Source organism: Oryzias melastigma, linkage group LG6 (assembly GCF_002922805.2).
Source record: "Oryzias melastigma strain HK-1 linkage group LG6, ASM292280v2, whole genome shotgun sequence".
Classification (NCBI taxonomy): Eukaryota; Metazoa; Chordata; class Actinopteri; order Beloniformes; family Adrianichthyidae; genus Oryzias; species Oryzias melastigma.
The window spans coordinates 1,215,051-1,234,079 of record NC_050517.1 but is presented as its reverse complement, the minus strand read 5'-3'; the positions used below and the strand labels follow the sequence as shown (position 1 = coordinate 1,234,079).

At 40.8% G+C, this 19,029-nt stretch overlaps 1 protein-coding gene across 2 annotated transcripts in view; it reads right to left on the bottom strand.

Moving 5' to 3' along the window:
- Positions 1–3,640: 3,640 nt before the first annotated feature.
- Positions 3,641–19,029, bottom strand: part of tdrd12 (tudor domain containing 12) — a 26,866-nt gene continuing 11,477 nt past the window's right edge. For both annotated transcript variants that reach the window (XM_024281583.2, XM_024281584.2), the window contains exons 25-37: positions 17,786–17,997; positions 17,220–17,301; positions 16,820–17,001; positions 15,188–15,395; positions 13,429–13,521; positions 12,541–12,713; positions 12,212–12,445; positions 12,002–12,057; positions 10,252–10,333; positions 8,380–8,493; positions 4,457–4,610; positions 4,310–4,370; positions 3,641–4,233 (exon numbers count right to left, since the gene is read on the bottom strand). In XM_024281583.2, coding sequence (XP_024137351.1) covers positions 4,160–4,233; positions 4,310–4,370; positions 4,457–4,610; positions 8,380–8,493; positions 10,252–10,333; positions 12,002–12,057; positions 12,212–12,445; positions 12,541–12,713; positions 13,429–13,521; positions 15,188–15,395; positions 16,820–17,001; positions 17,220–17,301; positions 17,786–17,997 — 1,725 coding nt within the window. In that variant the 3' untranslated portion in view covers positions 3,641–4,159. The remainder of the gene's footprint in view (positions 4,234–4,309; positions 4,371–4,456; positions 4,611–8,379; positions 8,494–10,251; positions 10,334–12,001; positions 12,058–12,211; positions 12,446–12,540; positions 12,714–13,428; positions 13,522–15,187; positions 15,396–16,819; positions 17,002–17,219; positions 17,302–17,785; positions 17,998–19,029) is intronic.

The window sequence follows — 19,029 nt, the reverse complement described above, 5'->3', positions numbered from 1 at the left end:
GGGAGCATTGCAGAGGCCCAAGGACATAAAGAGGTACTCGTAGTGGCCCGAGGTTGTAGAGAATGCGGTTTTCCATTCGTCACCCGCATGGATCCAAATGAGGTTATACGCAATGCGCAGGTCCAGCTTTGTGAAGAAGCGTGCAGTGCGTAGTTGCTCCAGAGCTGCAGGAACCATGGGTAGGGGGTAACGTCATGCAGGTTGCGATAGTCTATACATGCTCTCAGGCCACCATCTTTCTTCTTAACGAAGAAAAAACCAGCCAAAGCTGGAGACGTGGATGGCCGTATGAAGCCTTTAGCCAACTCTTCCTGGATGTATGCCTGCATGGCAGCTGTCTCAGGCTGAGAAAGCGGGAACACCCGACCTCTGGTTGGCATGGCTCCAGACAGGAGGTCAATGGCACAGTCATAGGACCAATGTGGAGGGAGCTGTGTGGCACGTTGCTTGTTGAAGGCCTCCCGCAGGTCCTCATAAAAAACTGGCAATCCCTCCGCTTCCCCTGTCGCGCTGGTCTGAGCGAGGGTGGTGGCTGCGATGGTTGCAAAGTCTGTAGGCCCTCTCATAGGCCGAAAGCAGTGGCGCTGGCAGTGAGTGGATGAGAACGACAGCCTGTGCTCTGACCAGATGATTGTGGGGTCATGCCTCTCCAGCCAGGGCAGACCAAGGATGATGGAACAGCGGGGGGACTCAATCGTGAAGAGACGGAGGGCTTCATGATGATGATCGGGTGCGATGATCTGGATGTCAGGAGTCAGAAACTGGATACAGCCGGGCCCCAGGGGCCTTCCATCAAGGGCGGTGACTGCCACGCGGGCGTTGCAGGACAGCAAAGGAACATTATGAGTGCGGGCAAAGGCTAGGTCAATGAAGTTACCTGCTGCCCCAGAGTCAATCATGGCCTGTGTTTTTACTACATGGCCGTCAAAGCACAAAGTCACTGGCAATGTAAAGGTGAGTGCGGAGTCACTCACCGGCCTTGCAGAGCGCTGTGGGTGGCGATTTGGACAGGGGTCCGGGGTGACCGCAGTAGAGGCATAGGTTCGCCCGAAAACGTCTCAGTCGCTCCTCTGGAGAGAGTTGGGTGGAACCAAGCTGCATGGGCTCATGGTTGGAACTGGAGGCCTTCATGGGTAGAGATGAGACAGGCGTGGCAGTCACCATGACTGAGTTCTGCGGACGCCGGGTCCTCAGTAGGTTATCGAGCCTGATGGTGAGTGTGATGAGCTGGTCCAAATCCAAGTCCACATCGCGGCACGCCAGCTCTTGCTGCAACTCTGCTGTGAGCCCCTCTCGATAAGCAATTTTCAGGGTACTAGAAGTCCAGTCAGTACGTGCTGCCAGGGTCCGGAACCGGAGTGAATAGGCTGCTGTGTGAAAGCAGCATATGACTGGAAGGACAGCGCTCCTCCTGTCCAAAGTGCAGCAATCCACTCTCTTGCTTCTCCAGTTAAGAGTGAGAAAACAAAAGTCACTTTAGTCTCTTCCGTTGGGTAGAGGAGTGGTTGCTGACGCAGGAACAAGTCACATTGTAAGAGGAAACCACTGCACTGCTCAGGATCTCCATTAAACTTATCCGGGAGAGCCAACCTCAACTCTGAAGGGAGAGAAGGAGGTGGATTAGGTGTGTCGTCGGGCATGTTAGCTTGAAGGTGTGCTGTGATGGTGTCAGTCGCAGCAGTCAGCAGCTGGAGTTGGCGACTCTGCTCCTGTAGCATGGCAGCATAACCAGCCGAGTCTGACAGGCTGGGTACACTTGCTGCTGGATCCATGTTTGGCGAAGTCTTCTGTCAAGAACAGGCAGACAGCTGGATCCAAGTGCAGCAGGTTTATTCAGCACAGACAGGGCAACAGGCGTGATGCACAGCTAAAAGTCCACAACACTAAATCAGGGTCAGGCAGGCAGGGGTCGAGCACCAGCATGAGGGCATCAGAGGAAAACCAGAGTAGTCAGGATCCAGGCGAGGGTCAGGCACGGCGAGGAGTATGTCACAGGCTGAGGCAGAACGGTGGTCAAAGACAGGCTGGGGTCGAGGCAGGCTTAAGCAGGAACAGGACTGAAGGAGGTAACGCTCAGAAATGCAGGAGTACACCAAAACAAGACTTCACACCTGAGCACCGCCTGAAGCCTCCTTATAAATGTTTGTGGTGATTGTCGAATGAGGGACAGCTGGTGAGGCCTGGGAACAGCAGGCAGAGGCTTATGGGAAATGGAGTGAAGATGAGGCTCAGGAGAGTTTCAGAATTCAGGCGATGGCTCCCTCTGGTGGTCTGACGGAAAAACAGACTAATTCATGACACTGCCCTTTTGGATCTTTTTATCCCACCAGGAACATTCTAGAGCATGTGTTCAAGGCAAATGTAGGCTATTCCAGAAGACGGTGATGCTATTGGGACATGAAGTTAGCAGCATAAGGGTTTCTCCTGTTTCAGACACAAAACTGCTGCTGTCCACAGTTGGAAACATCCCACCACCGTCAGGCAGTCAAGATCTTGTTGGTGTTTTGTGGGCTATTATAGGCAATTTATGAGGGACTTCTCCAAGATGACCAAACTCCCAAATAAACTTCTGTGGGGCTCTGCAGGGAGCAAATTTCATCAGCTTGCATTTCATCAGCAAAAGCAACATGTTTTGCAAGCACCGATTTTAGCATATGCAAACCCTTCATTGTCAAAGAAGTTGTTGAGCGCCTAGTCGTCTCTGGGTGATTTCCTGCGACCCTCTTTGACACCGTTTTGACATAGCTCTAAGGCATGGATGTCAAACTCAATCGCACAAGGGGCCAAAATCCACAACACACCTTAGGTTGTGGGCCGAACAGGATAAACATTTCCTGAACACTCTAAAACTACGTTTTTAAAACTTTACAAATAAAACTTTTTAACATAACTATGAACTAGATATATAGCATTACCTGTGATGATGCAAGTATGAATGCGGTAAGCTGAATTTGGCCACTGAAGATGCTAGTTATGATAGCTGAAGATGCTGAAATTATAAGCTAAAAACACTGAAGCTGAAGATACTGGAGTTAATAGCTGAAAACGCTGTTGATAGCAGCTAAAAAATTAGCTGAATGCCAAATTAACCTAAAAATAAAAAAAAATTAATGAAGCTAGCCAAAACAGCCAGCATGCAGCTGAAAAATAGCTTGATTTCAAAACAGCCTAAAAAACTGAAAAAAAGCCTAAATTAGCCAAAACAGCTAGCATGTAGCTGAAATAGTAGCTAAACACCAAAATGGCCAAAAAATTTAGTAAATGCCAAAACAGTCCAAAAAACTAAAAGAATGCCCGTTTTAACATAATTACGAAAAATAAAAAGGCAGGAATATTATTTCAGAATACATCAATTTAAATCTTAAATAACTTAATATTTTTTTTTTCCGTAAAAATATGTTTCGTCAAAATTATACAAGTTAGAAATAAGCACAAGATAACATCAGGCCATAAGTAACAACAAAATAAAATGATCTGGAGGGCCGGATCCGGCACCCGGGCCTTGACTTTGACACATGTGCTCGAATGGAAGAGTGGCAAGGATTGCCTCAGAACATCATAAGGACAGTGAGAAGCGTCAAATGTTCAAGTCAAGTTGTCATTGCAGCAAATGGTGAAAATACTCAATGTTGACATGATCAATGTTTGTTATTTGGTTCCATCTTTATTATTGTCTTAATTTGGGGGGTAACACATATCAAACTAATGAAAATTGTGTTTATTTTATTCATTAAAAGTAATGTCAAAGATAACTTATGTTTTTTATTTGAATTACAAACAATTAGGAGAAGAACCGATGCAAATAATAAATCTAAATTATTGTGAGCATTGAATTATAATTCTGTGGTGCATGGAAGCAGTGACGCTTCAGAACAGCTGGTGATGTAATGAAATGCAATGTGAAACAGTCATGACCTGGCTGGTCTGATCAGAGCCCAGAATGATGTTTCCAAACACAAGTCCTACTGAAACGTTCTGGAACATGAGATCAATCTGGCCTCAATGACAAACTCAGTGAAACCAAAACCAGCCTGTTTTAATTCACATAAACGCAAAAAAATAAACTAAAATCTTAAACAGAACTTGCCCATCCTCAACATTAACTTCAAACTTCATAGTGAGTAGAAGAGCATAGAAAACAGAATGAAGTGGAGCAGCTTCAGTCGCTCTCACTGTCACACTCAGAGTTCACGTAGACGTCCTCCTCTCCTGTGTTTGCTCTGAACCACCGTCCTGAAGAAAAACACAAAGAGCGCACGTGGCAACATGAGCAGCAACACTTCACTCTTCAGTCGGGATCATGTCTCACCATCTGACTCCTCATCTTTGTCATCATCAAGGTGCTCCGTGTCAAACGTGACAAAAATGTTCTTTAAAAAGACAATCAACATCCAGACTCGTTAGTTTTCTCATATCATTCTGACACATGCTTCTACGGCAGGCATGTCGTCAGTACCTTGACCCTGACCAGTCTGTCCCAGTGTCCCTGCTGCTGCTTCACTAGCTTGAGAACTGGCTGATTGGACTTCATTTCCCAGGAGCACCTGTCAACTGCAATTCTGTGCTGCAGGTCCAGGCAGGTTCTGAAGATCCGACCGTTCACTGTGCCACTGAGGAACATTGAGAGAACACAGGTTACGGCTGAGAAAACACATCTCCTGCAGTCACTTGTTTAACTGTTTAACACCAGAGCTCCGGTGTTGTTTATGTTCTTTGATTTACTGTAACTTTTCAACCGTTAATATGATAATTCCAGCAGATTTTGGAATTATCATGTTCTTCTTCTTTTCCTTTGGGCTTTTCCCTTCAGGGGTCGCCACAGCAAATCAGTTTCCTCCATCCAAGCCTGTCTTCAGCATCCTTCACTCTAACACCAGCCACCTTCATGTCTTCATTCACTGCATCCATAAACCTCCTCTTTGGTCTTCCTCTAGACCTCTTTCCTGGCAGCTCTAGACTCAGCATCCTTCTACCAATATATTCACTGTCTCTCCTCTGAACATGTCCAAACCATCTCAGTCTGGCCTCTCTGACTTTATCTCCAAAACCTCTAACATGTGCTGTCCCTCTGATGTATTCATTCCTGATCCTATCCATCCTGGTCACTCCCAAAGAGAACCTCAGCATCTTCATCTCTGCTACCTCCAGCTCTGCTTCCTGTCTTTTCTTCAGTCCCACTGTTTCTAGTCCAAACAACATGGCTGGTCTCACCACAGTCTTGTACACCTTTCCTTTCATTTGTGCTGAAACTCTTCTGTCACACATCACACCTGACACTTTTCTCCACCCATTCCAACCTGCTTGCACTCTCCTCTTCACTTCTTTTCCACACTCTCCATTACTCTGTACTGTTGACCCTAAATACTTAAACTCCTCCACCTTCTTTATCTCTTCTCCCTGTAACCTCACTCTTCCACTCTGGTTCCTCTCATTCACACACATGTACTCTGTCTTACTGCGGCTAACCTTCATTCCTCTCCTTTCCAGGGCAAACCTCCACCTCTCTAACTCCACCTCCACCTGTTCCCTGCTCTCACTACAAATCACAATATCATCTGCAAACATCATAGTCCATGGTGATTCCTGTCTAACCTCATCCGTCAGTCTGTCCATCACCATTGCAAACAGGAAGGGGCTCAGAGCTGATCCCTGATGTAATCCCACCTCCACCTTGAACTCCTCTGTCACCCCTACAGCACACCTCACCACTGTCTTACAGCCCTCATACATGTCCTGCACTGCTCGGACATACTTCTCTGTCACTCCAGACTTCCTCATACAATACCATAGTTCCTCTCTGGGCACTCTGTCATAAGCTTTCTCCAGATCTACAAAGACACAGTGGAGCTCTCTCTGACCTTCTCTGTACTTCTCTATCAACATCCTCAAAGCAAATGTTGCATCTGTAGTGCTCTTTCTTGGCATGAAACCATACTGCTGCTCACAAATGTTCACTTCTGCTCTTAGTCTGGCTTCCACTACTCTTTCCCACACCTTCATTGTATGGCTCATCAGCTTTATTCCTCTGTAGTTACCACAACTCTGCACATCTCCCTTATTCTTAAAAATGGGCACCATCACACTTCTCCTCCATTCCTCAGGCATCTTCTCACCACCTAAGATCCTGTTGAACAACCCGGTCAAAAACTCCACTGCCATCTCTCCTAGACACTTCCATACCTCCACAGGTATATCATCAGGACCAAGAGCCTTTCCACTCTTCATCCTCTTCAAAGCCCCTCTCACTTCACCTTTACTAATCTTTCTTACTTCCTGCTCAACAACTGTCACTTCTTCTACTCTGTTCTCTCTCATTCTCTTCATTCATCAACTCTTTCCATCCCTGCCAGCAAGGCCAAGTGGGCCCCACATAGTTCAAAAGTGGTCAGAGAATGTGGGCCCCAATTGGGTTTGTTCGCAGTTTCCATGGTGGCCCAAGCTGTTTTTGCCCGCATTGGCTTTGCTACCTAGGGACTGGAGGCCTGGACAGCGACCCTGCTAGCTCTGCTAACTCCTGGCACTCCAGCACTTGCTTGCTTTGCCGGACCCTGGGCAGCGGAACTCGCTACGCTGTACACTGGGTGACTGGCTAGCATAGCCACCTAAGCCAATGTGGGCAAACACAGATGGGGCCACCATGGAAACTGCAAACAAACCCAATTGGGGCCCACATTCTCTGACCACTTTTAAACTATATGGGGCCCACTAGGCCTTGTTGGCTGGGATCTTTCCAATTTTGGAATTATCGTGTTAACGGTTGAAAAGTTACAGTAAGTTAAAGATTTTGTGTTTAAGCGTCACTGGCAACATCTCAGATGTTGAAGAGTTCATACTAAATAGATTCATTTAAAAAATACTTAAGATTTCTATCCGTAAAAACATTTCTGATCTCTCAACATAATCCGAGTCTTTCATGATGTAGTTATGAGGTTGGGAGGGTCAGGTTTATGAACACACTTCAGCTTCTAATTTTACACGACAAAACAAATGTAGAGGATTCAAATTTGGTGCATGAATCGCGTTTTGTATACACGCAGCAAGCCATCGCCATTATAGTTGAATAGAAAGGTAGTGGTGGGGGTCTGAGTAACACGTGTTTTGATACGTGGGTGTAAATCCGTTCACATCATGAATATCCAATGATCCATTGCACTCGTAGTTTGTACGTTTACTTTCCACACAAGTAGAACTTTTGGAGCATGGGGCTGTCATCTACATCAGTGAGTGAAAGGATATGGAGAGAAAATACTCTCTCTCTTTTTGGGTCCATTATTCTTGATTAGTGCATAATTTAGTATTTGTGCATAACTTTTTATTTATGCGTGCGTATTCTTGAATGGTAACTAATATGTTTTGTGCATAAGTAAAAAAAAATACAAAATTAAAAAAAAAAGAAAATACAATTTACACACGCAAAAAATTAAAACTACAATAGCTTGAAACTAATTAAACGCAAAAATCATTAAAAAATACACACGAATCACCTCTTAAACACACAAAAAACCTAAGTTACACATGGATTAAATTGCAAGACTCTTTTCACGTTTCCCGATTCATCCGTGAGTGATGCGTTCAAGTACTACTAGAATTCTGGGTCATTAGATTTTTTATTAGCCGTTTCAAACTTAGATTGTGAATAATATCTGATGAAACTTGAAATTTCCCACTTTTTTGAACAGATATTATCTATAACTAATACAAAAAGTCTAAATAAACGTTTTTAGAAACACATATCGCTTTAAAAATAAAAATATTTTCCACAAGAGAGCGTTTTCAATCTGCAGCAGCCCCTCTCACATGGCCTCCAGGGGCTCAGTTCCAAGCAGGGATAGTTAGCGGTACTGGACTCTTCTAAACTCTCGCGGATCGTAGCCGGCCGGTACTGCCTGTGGTCGCTGCATTTGCCAACCAGAACTCTGTGCATTTACTTTAGAAATGGCAGCTTCGAGCGTCCGGCTGCGCAGGCGGGCAGCACACGGGCTGAGGGTAACTTAGGCTTTGTGCGTGCGTAAGAGGTGATTTTGTGTGCATTTTTTAAAGATTTGTGTGTGTAATTAGTTTTAAGCTGTTGTAATTTTAATTTGTGCATATGTAAATTCTGTTCTGTATTTTTTTTATTTTGTCATTTTTTTTACTTATGCACAAAACATATTATGAGTTACCAATCAAGAATATGCATGCACAAATCAAAAGTTTTGCATAAATCAAGAATTAAGCATGTACAAATCCAAAGTTATGCACAAATTAAGAAACAAGCATGCACGAATCAAGAATACACACACACAGATCCAAATTTACGCACAAATCAAGAATTACACACGCACAAATCAGGGTGATACTTATTTTCTCTCTATAAAAGGAGCTTAAGGGCTTCCATACCTGTAGGTCACTCTGTCAGGAAAGAAATCGCAGAACTGGTTCTCTGGATTCATCAGTCTCACTGTTACTATCACACACTGGGATGTCTGGTACCAACATACCTGTGGGTGGAAGCTGAAACACAAACATTTTACATTATTATAAATAAATAATCCCTCTTCTCTTTAGTTACATATTAGAACTCTGACGCCTACCAGGCAAAAAGTTTGCCCACCCCTGCTATAGATCACGACTGCTTGTTCAAAATCAGCCACAACAGTGTGTTTTTCTGCTCTGCCTGGACTGATTGATGCTGACAACCTAAAATCAGGTGTGTTCAGTCAATCAGGATGTGGGATCACTTGAGTCAGCTAATCAGCAGCAAGCTGGTTGAAAATAACTTGAAAACAGGCAGAGCAAAGGTTCTTCGAGGACAGTTTTAACCATCCTGTTCTAGATAGTGACCTGGTCTCTACTGACTGGATAAGACTACAAATTAACTTTTCACTTAATGTAGTTTAATAAATATTTCACTGTTCAGAAGTAAAACCTACAGCCTTTATCTTTATTTTGGAGTTAATTTAGTACAATAATAACCCTCTCATTCATAAATTATGATGAAAATCAGTTGGGATTTCTTTTGAGTTTTTATTCATCTTGAGGGATACAGAATAACTTAATTTGTACAAAAAAGTATATCTTTAAGATAAATTTACTTGTCCACCAAACATCAAGGTAATTATAAGATAATTTCAAGGTATAAATGTCAATAATTTGAAATATGACATGTTGTAATGGTGATTCCTCTATTGGTTTATCTAAAACATAGAGACAATGTCTCTGAATTTAGAATAGTGCAGCAAAAGTAGTAGTATTTAAAGTCCCATCAAATCTATCAACTTTTATTTCTGAACTGAGCATCTTCTCTTAAAGCATTCTCTAGACCAGAGGTTCCCAAATCCAGGCCTCGAGGGCCGGAATGATGCCTTATCTGCTGCTGATTACCTGGATAGGGTGTTTTAAGCCAATAAGGAGCGTCGGTGGCAGGTTGGTTGGAAAGCATGTAGGACACCGGCCCTTGAGGCCTGGATTTGGACACCCCTGCTTAGGGTGATCTCCATGCATGAAAAGTTTAAAACAAGCCCCACTGATCCCCCTCAATGTACTTCAACCAGATACAAGCACACAGACCAACCATTTTCAGACTCCGGGCCTGTTTGAACATTCCAAGATTTAGGAAGCAAATCTGTGGCAAATTGGATTCACTTTGTGTTTGTTTACAAACATGGCTTCCATAATGAAGAACTAACAAAAATGTTTAAGCAGTCATGTTTCTGTCTGTGAAAAATAAACTGCATCCACTGTTGCCTGATACAATAATAGCTTTCAGAATACGAAATAAATACTTTTTCACATACAAAAAACATGATTTTGAAGAATCTTCATCGATCTGAGAAATTGTGGTGCTTTGCCAAAGTAGTCAGACTATACAGCAAGAGGTAAGCAGGGGTCTGCTTATGTAACACTTTTCTAATTTCTTCAAGGCTCAAAGTGATTTACAGTTTCGTCCTTATTCAACCCATCACTCACACATTCACCAATGTGCCCCATCATAGAATTAGCTTCATAGCAGCTTCACAGGGAAACTGACACACAAAGGTAGGCAGAACCTGAGATGTCTGCTCTGATTGGTCTTTTTTTGTTAGGGGCTCTACATTTGTAAAATGCCAAAAGGATGGTAGTTTTCATAATCTCCTTTGTATATATTTTTTGGTTCGTCTTCTTATTCTTCTATGCTGACGTATATTTAACTCAGAAAACCTGGTAATTGGATGTAAATGTGTCCCATTCAACATTCACTCTCCTGGAAACTGAAATGCTTTTTATATTCACCTCTTTGCAGAGTTTCTACAGTCCGTCAGACCGCTGTTAGGAATCTGGCCTGTGGATTTTCGATCGGCACCTTTAAACACATCTATAAAAAACAGATAGCTGACTGTAAGAACACAAACTCAGCTTCAAACAAACAACATCTATGGAAAGGCAATTCTGTGTTAAACTTAATGCTAACAAGCTGGAAGGAATGGAGGTTCCAGAAATAATAAAATATCTAAAGACTTGGATATCATTCATCAATGCAAAAAAAAAGAATAATGTTAAAGAAAACAAGCAGATGGGTAGACTTGTGGCTATTTTTGCTACCAATACAACAAATATATATATAAATAATTGAAATGCCTTTGAAGTTCACTGTTCCATTAAGAGAAACCAAAATACACTTTCTTTAAGTTTCAAACGTTTTTTAGGTTATTGAGCTTGAAAATCGGAATCTGTGCCATGTTTTACTGTGCTTTATGGCAAAAAAAATGTTGTGATCCGTTCATGATATGGAGACTTCTGATTAAGTTTCTATTGGAAATGATAAGTTTGAAATATAAAGTCGTAGGGATGTAACAATTCAGTCAAGACACAATTCGATTTACAGTTTTAAAGTCCAGATTTTCATTTTTTTAGAATTTTTTTTCTCAACACAATAAATTAAGGGTAGGCTATTTAAGGCCAATTATGCTTTCTTTTTGGCACTTACATCAAACTGTCTGTTTTACTACTAAAATAAAGGATTCAATACAAATAAACAATTATACATAATACTAAAATGATCACAAATCCTTTCATACTCCATTCATGTTGTCCTCCACGCTCTGCACCTGCTCAGCAATCGCAACTTTGGAGGCTCTGACTTATGTAAAACTTTTAAATCCGAAGGAGCTCCATGAATTTCCCAGGAAGGGGGCGCAGATGAAGAGCATGCAGCCACACACACACTGGTGAGCACACACTCACAGTGAGCCTGCATGGAAAAATGTCATCTGCTCTTTTAAGTGGTAAAAATTGTATCTAAAAACTCACATTACATAGAAGAACACATATTTTGTGGTAAAATATATCCCTATTTATTTTTTAGCTTTAACACAATCATAAAAAGCAACTTGTGTCTTATTTTGTGCAACAAATAATGGACACTTTCATGCAAATCAAATACTATGTCTGTGACAAGTATTGACACTAATTAAATTGGAATTATCTGTCAAATTCAGTGTTAACAATAGTAAACATTAACACCATTGCCACTATTAAGGGGAAAATTGTTGTAAACAACACAACAAAATTAAATAATTCAAGTAGCTATCAGGCACATTGGTGCCTGTGACAGCCAGGAACGTCTCACTAAAGGATGACGAATATAACATTTTACAGCCTCTTCAAATGAAAATAAAAGATCAATACTAGGTGAGAATGCACAGAAAATCAAATATAAATATAAATAAGTATCACAATATAATGCAATATCAATATTCTGGCACATCCCTAGTCCTGATCAAACTAATATTGAATATCTGATCCCTGATTGGGATACAATATCCAATTCCAATCGAGTCTGAAACTATGTGATCAGATTGGTACATCTCTTATTTTATGGTTTGAGTTTACATCAAGTTTTTCTCAATGAAACCTAAATAAACCAAACCAAACACTACATTTCTAAAGTGAGATCACTGCTAAGTGCCTCAGACATAGCACGTCCTTTACAACTCTCCTAAAATTTGGATCCACAGTTTGAAGTAGAAGTGTCTTTGCTTACCGTTTTTACAAAGGGATGGGTTTCCTGCACGACCGTTTTCTCTTCCATTACTGATGCTGTGGAAAGAAAATTAGGGTTTCTGGTTAGTCGACCAACCCCATGGAGAGGCTGATGTCAGACACTCAAGCCTGTTGAGGTTCAATCGGTGAGGGCTTTGTTTGATCTTCTACTCTGAATTTAAACTGTCGGTAGATGCTTGAACACACAAACCTTGCAGACAAAAACTTCTTCATCTGCTCAGCAGAAACGCTGGATCTCTCCAAACCAACAGTTCGGCTGTCAAACGGTGACTTGTCACCACAAGCTGAGACCAGGGGTACTTCAGGAGGTGGGGGTATCTGGACCAACGACTTGTTTGTTGACTCCACAGACTTCCTTGGTTCACTTGATTCTCCATTCTCTGCTGTGGTTCTGACATTCACACATGACAGCATATCCCAGAATCTGTAAAAAAAAAAAAACATCTGTCCAGCTTCCGTGGAGCTGTAGCAAAAGTGTCCATTAACATGTGAGCCACTCAAGGAAACATTTCTTCTTACCCTGATGGGTGAACGTCCTCTTTGTGACTGCAAGCCTTTTCATCTTGGCACAATGCCTTCAGAAGGTCCAGATGATCTGGGTTTCTAAACCCCATTCCAGTGTTCAGAATCTCCAACTGGACGTTGTATTCATTGATGAGAGTTTTCATGCCTGGCACCTGAGTGACACGGACCTGAGGGGGAAAAAAAGAGGAGTTTGTGGTTAAGCCAATGAAATAAATCACATTCTCCACATCTGTTGCCATTCAATGATAAAATAGAAACTTGAAAATAGTAACAAGTCATCTGTACTGTAACTGCCTTGCTTGGCTGCTGCGATCGCCCTGTTATTCACAGAGGCCTCCCTTCGAGGCCTGATATGAAACAGCAGAACTGATCCTCAACATGGACCAGCCCTTACTTCTGTTTTTATAAATGGATTACAAACTTAAGAGAAGAGTACATACAGTATATTGTCATAGACAATGCAAACACTTAACATAGAGAAGTCAGACTAAGAGGACTCTGGATACACCCTCCTTGGTGTAGACAGAAACTCAATTTAGTTTGAATGTTTGAAGATATTCACACGTTGTCACTAATTCACAACATACAATGTAATCCAGGACTCCAAGTAATTTAATATCACATTAAACAGAAAAAAAATCCTGAAGAATATGTTTTTGCAAAAAAAAAAAATTTAAGACATGAAGGGATTAAATTTACACAACAGCATACAAATCCTTATGGTTTGTAAAGTACACATCTTTGATATTAAGAAGCAAAAACCTCATAAAATAAAATAACATATTAAACAATTTGAAGGAATATCTGGATGTATTTATTTATTTATTAACAGCCTAAATTGTAAAACTTTAATTCATTAGAACAAATAAAGGAGAAACTTGCCATCGGATCAACAAAAATAGTGTTTCCCAGGCTTAGAACTGCTGTGGCCCGGTGCTGCAGTCCTCGGATCTTCTGACTGATGGTTCTGATGACCTGCACAATAAAATGTCCACCATGTTTGAAAAATCAGTCAGTTTTCTCGGCGTGAGACAATAGTTTCCAGTCTGAGGGTACATGTTTTAAACACTTCTCACAGTTCTCTTATTGAATTATCTTTGTCTTTCATCTCCCCCTTAATGCTAGGAACACACTAGGCTCGTGTGGCGTGTTCAAGAAGGCGCTAAACATGGATTAAAGAACGCAACTTTTACCATGTCATGTTCACACAGATCTGTTGTTGCTCAATACTACTGCACAGTTGGAAGAGGCTTGGTGCGAAATGTCAAAAATCTTCTTAATCTTTCTCCAGGCTTCTTCTTTCACAGCTCTATTCTGATAATATGACAGACTTGGTGTTATAATTAGAACCGGGCAAAAACCGCAATTATTAATGTCTCTTTCAGGACCGATTATCAAACGATTGGTACTTCCATGATTTCAAAGGCACGCCTTCCATACAGTACTATCAAATCCCTGATTGATCCCAGTTCAGCCTGGTTTAACCTCAGACACGCACACAATCGCTGCGTCTTGTACGCAAAGCACAAAAATTGACTTAGAAACTTTCTTAGTGAGACGCAAAAGGAATTTTTGAACGTGGCAGCCTGGAATGTGTATATATGTGCGGTTACATAGATTATTTATTGAAAAAGGTTGCTCGAACGGGCAAATCTGAGCCTGGTGTGAATGTAGCATTAGGGTTGCCATGGTTAATATTTGGCCTACATCCATTTCTCTTCTCCCCACTCACACTATCCACCTTAGAGCTCCTCCTCTTTGGTCTTCCTTTAGACGTCTTTCCTGGTATCTCCTCTGCATCACCTACACAATATCTTCAGCTCTTAAATCACCTGAACAACTCCAACATTCTTCTCTGTCACTCCAGACTTCTTCAAACCACAGCTTCCCTCTCTGATCCTGTCATACTTTCTCTATATCCACAAAGACACTCCTTCTGACAATCTGTTTTTCTCCAGAAACATCTTCAAAGTCAATTTTACATCTGGGGTTCTGTTTCTCTGCATGAAACTCTTGTTCACAAATGTTCATTTCTGACTTCAGTTTAGCTTCCGCTCTTCTTTCCCATGATTTTAATGTGATTTGTCGGTTTTATTCCTCTAGTTTCTTTGCCCGTCTTTCTTCTTCAGAATCTTCCATTCCTCATCATCCTCTCACTCTTCAAGACGTGGTTAAACTGTCCAGACAGAAACTCTTCAGAACCTCCACAAGTTTGATGTTGAAAAACTCCCCTCTTCATCCTCTTCAATGTCTTCCTCACTTCCTGATCTCTGCTTCTTCCTGTTCTACAAGTCATCTCTTCTTCACTTTCTCCAACATGTTCTTCAGTCATCAGATCTTCAAAGTTCTCCCATCTTTTAGTCACTTTTGTAGAAACTGTCAACAATTTCCAACTCTGTCCTTCTTCCTCCTAACCTGATGAACTCTATCTCACCTGTACAGATCCACCTCTCCCTCCTTTGTGTCCAACGCATCATACAAGTCTTTAAAAAGTCTTCACCTTGCGCTGCATCTTCCTGTTCTTCTGTCTGCTAATTTATTTCCTCTCAGTGTTCCACTTTTTAATTGACCTTTCCTTTTAACAAATTCTAGAACTTATTAACTCAGGTGAAGTGAGATGATAAGAAATCATGGGGTAAACCTTGGGGTGCCAGTCGATCTCGGCATCAGCAGGCTTCACCCCGCACACCGTGATCTCCACGGCCTGCTCGGGAAGGGAATGAAAGTGCTCCGGCAGCTTTAAGATCTGATAGGACTTGACTTCCTTTTCTCTGCCAACATCGATGAACCGGACATAGACGCAGAAGAACAGACTCCCGTCACTTTTGGGCAAAGACAGGATCTTCACCCTGCCAAAAGCACACAGCAACACAACATATGGGTCAGTCAGTCAGACATCTGTCCATTTTATACCCGTCTTTCTTACACAACAAACGAAGATCCAAATATGAGTCAGAACAGGAGCTGTTCATGACACTGAATGCTGGATAAACGTCTCAGCTGTTGTATGCAGTTATTTATGGGGTTGAATCAGGATCAGCTTAAAGTGAATGAAAAATCAGAGTGTACATTTGAAAAAAAAACTGACTAGTTTTAAACTCAAAAGCAGAAACAGTAAATTTGAAACTTAAATAAAAAACTTTAAACCTGAAAAGTTACCAAATGAGAAATAATGATTATTTGTGACACCTGCGGTTTATATTTTCAACTTCATCTTTTTTTGTTTGTTTCTTTCCTCCTTTGCTTTCAGTTTGCAGTTTAAATTAAAACTTCTCAAGTTTTCATTGTTAAGCCTAATTTTACATGGGGGTGGGACTTTGAGTCCATATCGCAGTAAACTTTCAACACTGTTTCGTGAGAGACAGTCAGGTGTGCTGCGGGAAATGAAAAATTTATAATTATAAATTTGTTCAAAAATTGCTCTGGAACAAACCTTGATAAAAACATGTAAATAAATTAGTAAGTCTTTTATTTTGAACAATACATTGGAAATGATTGGAAAAAAAACAAAAAAAACAATGAGGAAAATTTTTAGTGAAATTATAAATAAAACACTTTAATATGTAGTTCAAAATGGAGTAAGAACAAGTCAAAACTTTTTTAATCCTACCCCTTAACAATATATCTTAAGTTTAATCTTCAGTATAAACTATATCAAAAATGGGCATTAAGTACCCTTTTTTTATCGTTTAGAAAGAATGTACTGGTAATTTGATCTGGTTTTTGTAAGGTTACATGAAATTGCATTTTGATAAACTGGAGAGAAAAACAGCTGCAACTTCAAATTTTTTGTGCCTCAGTTATTACAAAGAATGCATGTGAGATCGAGGAATGATGGTTCATCACTTCAGACAACATAGTTTCACTTTTTAAAAAGGGATTTTTGTTGAGGAAGAAGCGTACCCAGGCTCAAAAAGGTTGAAAAACACTGTCCTAGGACATGACTGCCATCAGGCGAAAGAGGTTAACCTATGGGGTTTCAGCTCCAGAACCGACATCACACACATCACTTTAGTAATGTGCTGCATATCGCGGCAAATGTATGTGTTGTATCAAAGTGCAAAGTCAAGATGAAAAGCTGCTTTTCTCTGTGTCAGCTGATCCACATTGATTGTGTAAACGGTCAAAGAGTTACGTTACATCAAACAGTATTCAGGTGTCGTCTGCGACATCTCTGTTGTTTAAGGGTTAACTCACCTTAAAAATCTACTGTTATATTTATTGAGATGATTTTCTTAGAGAATTGTTTAATAAGTAGAAGTTGTATTCAAACCTGTGGAAGAAGTCCTCCTCCTGAACAGCATACAACCCTCCTTCCTGAAGATCTCTGGCTTCTGGTTTCTTGTCAGCATAATAAGAAGCCATGCCAGAGACCATTTCATCAAACTCCCTGTCCTCCTTCCTGACCAAACGGCCACAAAACACTGATGCAGTCTTTATGAAGAGAGGAACAACCTAGAAGATAGCAGACCAGTTAAATCCACATTTGAATTCCTTCTCACAGATGAATCTATATTATGAAGTAATGAGAAGGCCTGAATTAACAAAGCAAAACTGCAAAGCATTTTTTTTAATCGCCATATTCACCATTTGGTTTACAGATCAACCAGCACTAAACCTGGATGTGTCAACTGCTGAGGAGTGATGAAGGAAAAGAGATCAACCAAGCTCACTTCTATGATTCCAGCTGCAGGGAGTGTAGACCGATCCAGCAGAGGAGAGAATGTGTGTCGATCAGGACACACACTGCTGTCTCTGCAAAGAAAGGGACTCCTGTCACATGCAGAAAAACACTAATTTAACCAGTAAATTTTCTTTTTTTTTTTTTAAATACTTTTGAGGTATGACAGAATGTTTTGTTTTCCACAACAAAAACACACCCCCTAGAGTAAGTAAAGTGTTTGAAATTTAAAAAAAATATAGAAAAAAAAATCTGCCAATAAGGTGAGAAAGTAGCTCTTACTGATAGCTTTTAATTTAAAGAGAAAAAATATTTAATGAGATGCTTTCTCAAACGAAGATTATATTTTGCTAATAAAAAAAACTTTCTTGATAATTTATTTTTTCTCACAAGACAGAAAATAAAATGTTTTCTCAAACAAAGATTATGTTTTGCTAATAAAAAAAAAACTTTCTACATTTTTTTTCTCACAAGACAGAAAATAATAAGTTTCCTCAAACAGCGCTCTTAAACTTTTTAAGATTCACATTTTTTTGTCTCTAGTGAGAAGTGTCTGACCTGCACACTCCAAAGCTCTTTAGGTAGCTGCAGAGAGGACGACTCATTTTCTGCTCGTCACGGGCTTTCAGGACCCCCTGCTCGAAGGCCAGCAGCTCTGGAGGAAGCAGGGCATCGGTCCGTCTGAGGTAGCGCATAACACCAACGATGTGGCGAGAGTCCTTCTCTGAGACCAGCAGCACGGAGCGAGCAACACTGGAGCAGCGCTGGGTCTGCGGAAGATTGGAATCGGATATGTATTTTATTCCCATTATTTTAATCAGTGGAGCTTATAATGACAGATAAACACCCTAGAAGTCTCTCACTTTACACTTGATACTTTACAGTCTATGCTTTACATGCAAGTGTGGCATTTCAAGAAAGGGTAAAAAACAAAGCTGTCTTTTAATTATTACTATGCAGTTTTTAGCCAAAATTAATAAGTCCTGTTGTTTTCTAGGACAGATTCTGCAGAGCGGTGTGCTGCCACCAACAATTATTTTAATAGTCGACTAATCACCAATTTTTCTTTCCAGTTAGTCGACTAATCGGGTCATGTGCAAACTAGATGTAAAGCACACATCTTAATCATCATTAGCCTTAAACCAACTAAGAACTAAATGCATAACGTTACTTTTGAAAATGGTACAGTGAATGCTGTAAGCTGAATTTGACCGCTGAAGATATTAGTGCTGATAGCTGAAGATACCGACATTGATAACTAAAAACACTGAAGCTGATAGCTGAAAACACTGAAACTGATAGCCAGATAAAATATCAGTTAAATGCCAAATTAGCCTAAAAAGCAAAAAAAGCCTAAATTAGCCAAAATAGCTAGCATGCAGCTGAAATATTAGCTAAACTCCAAAATAGTCTAAAAAGCTAGCATTACGCCATTATAACTTTCAACTTTACTACACTCCAACTCCTTATAATATAAACTAACGACTAATCAACTATTAAATTAATCGTCTACTATTTTACTAGTTGATTGGTAGGTGATTGGTTGACTAATCGTGGCACAGCAATACAGAGCAGCAGTGAGAAATTCACCTCTGAGATGTAGGTGGGACTGTTGGCGTGGAACAACTCCACCCCTTTTCCTGTCACCCATAGCTGAAAGCTCTATGTTTAAGCTAGTTTACAGCCCCTCACATCCCCAACCATTAGCAGTGCAGCAAAAATGGTGAGCAATACCAGAGCTATCAAGCCGTACAGCTACATATGAGCCAAATGCTGCTCAGACGATGAAAACAAAGACATTC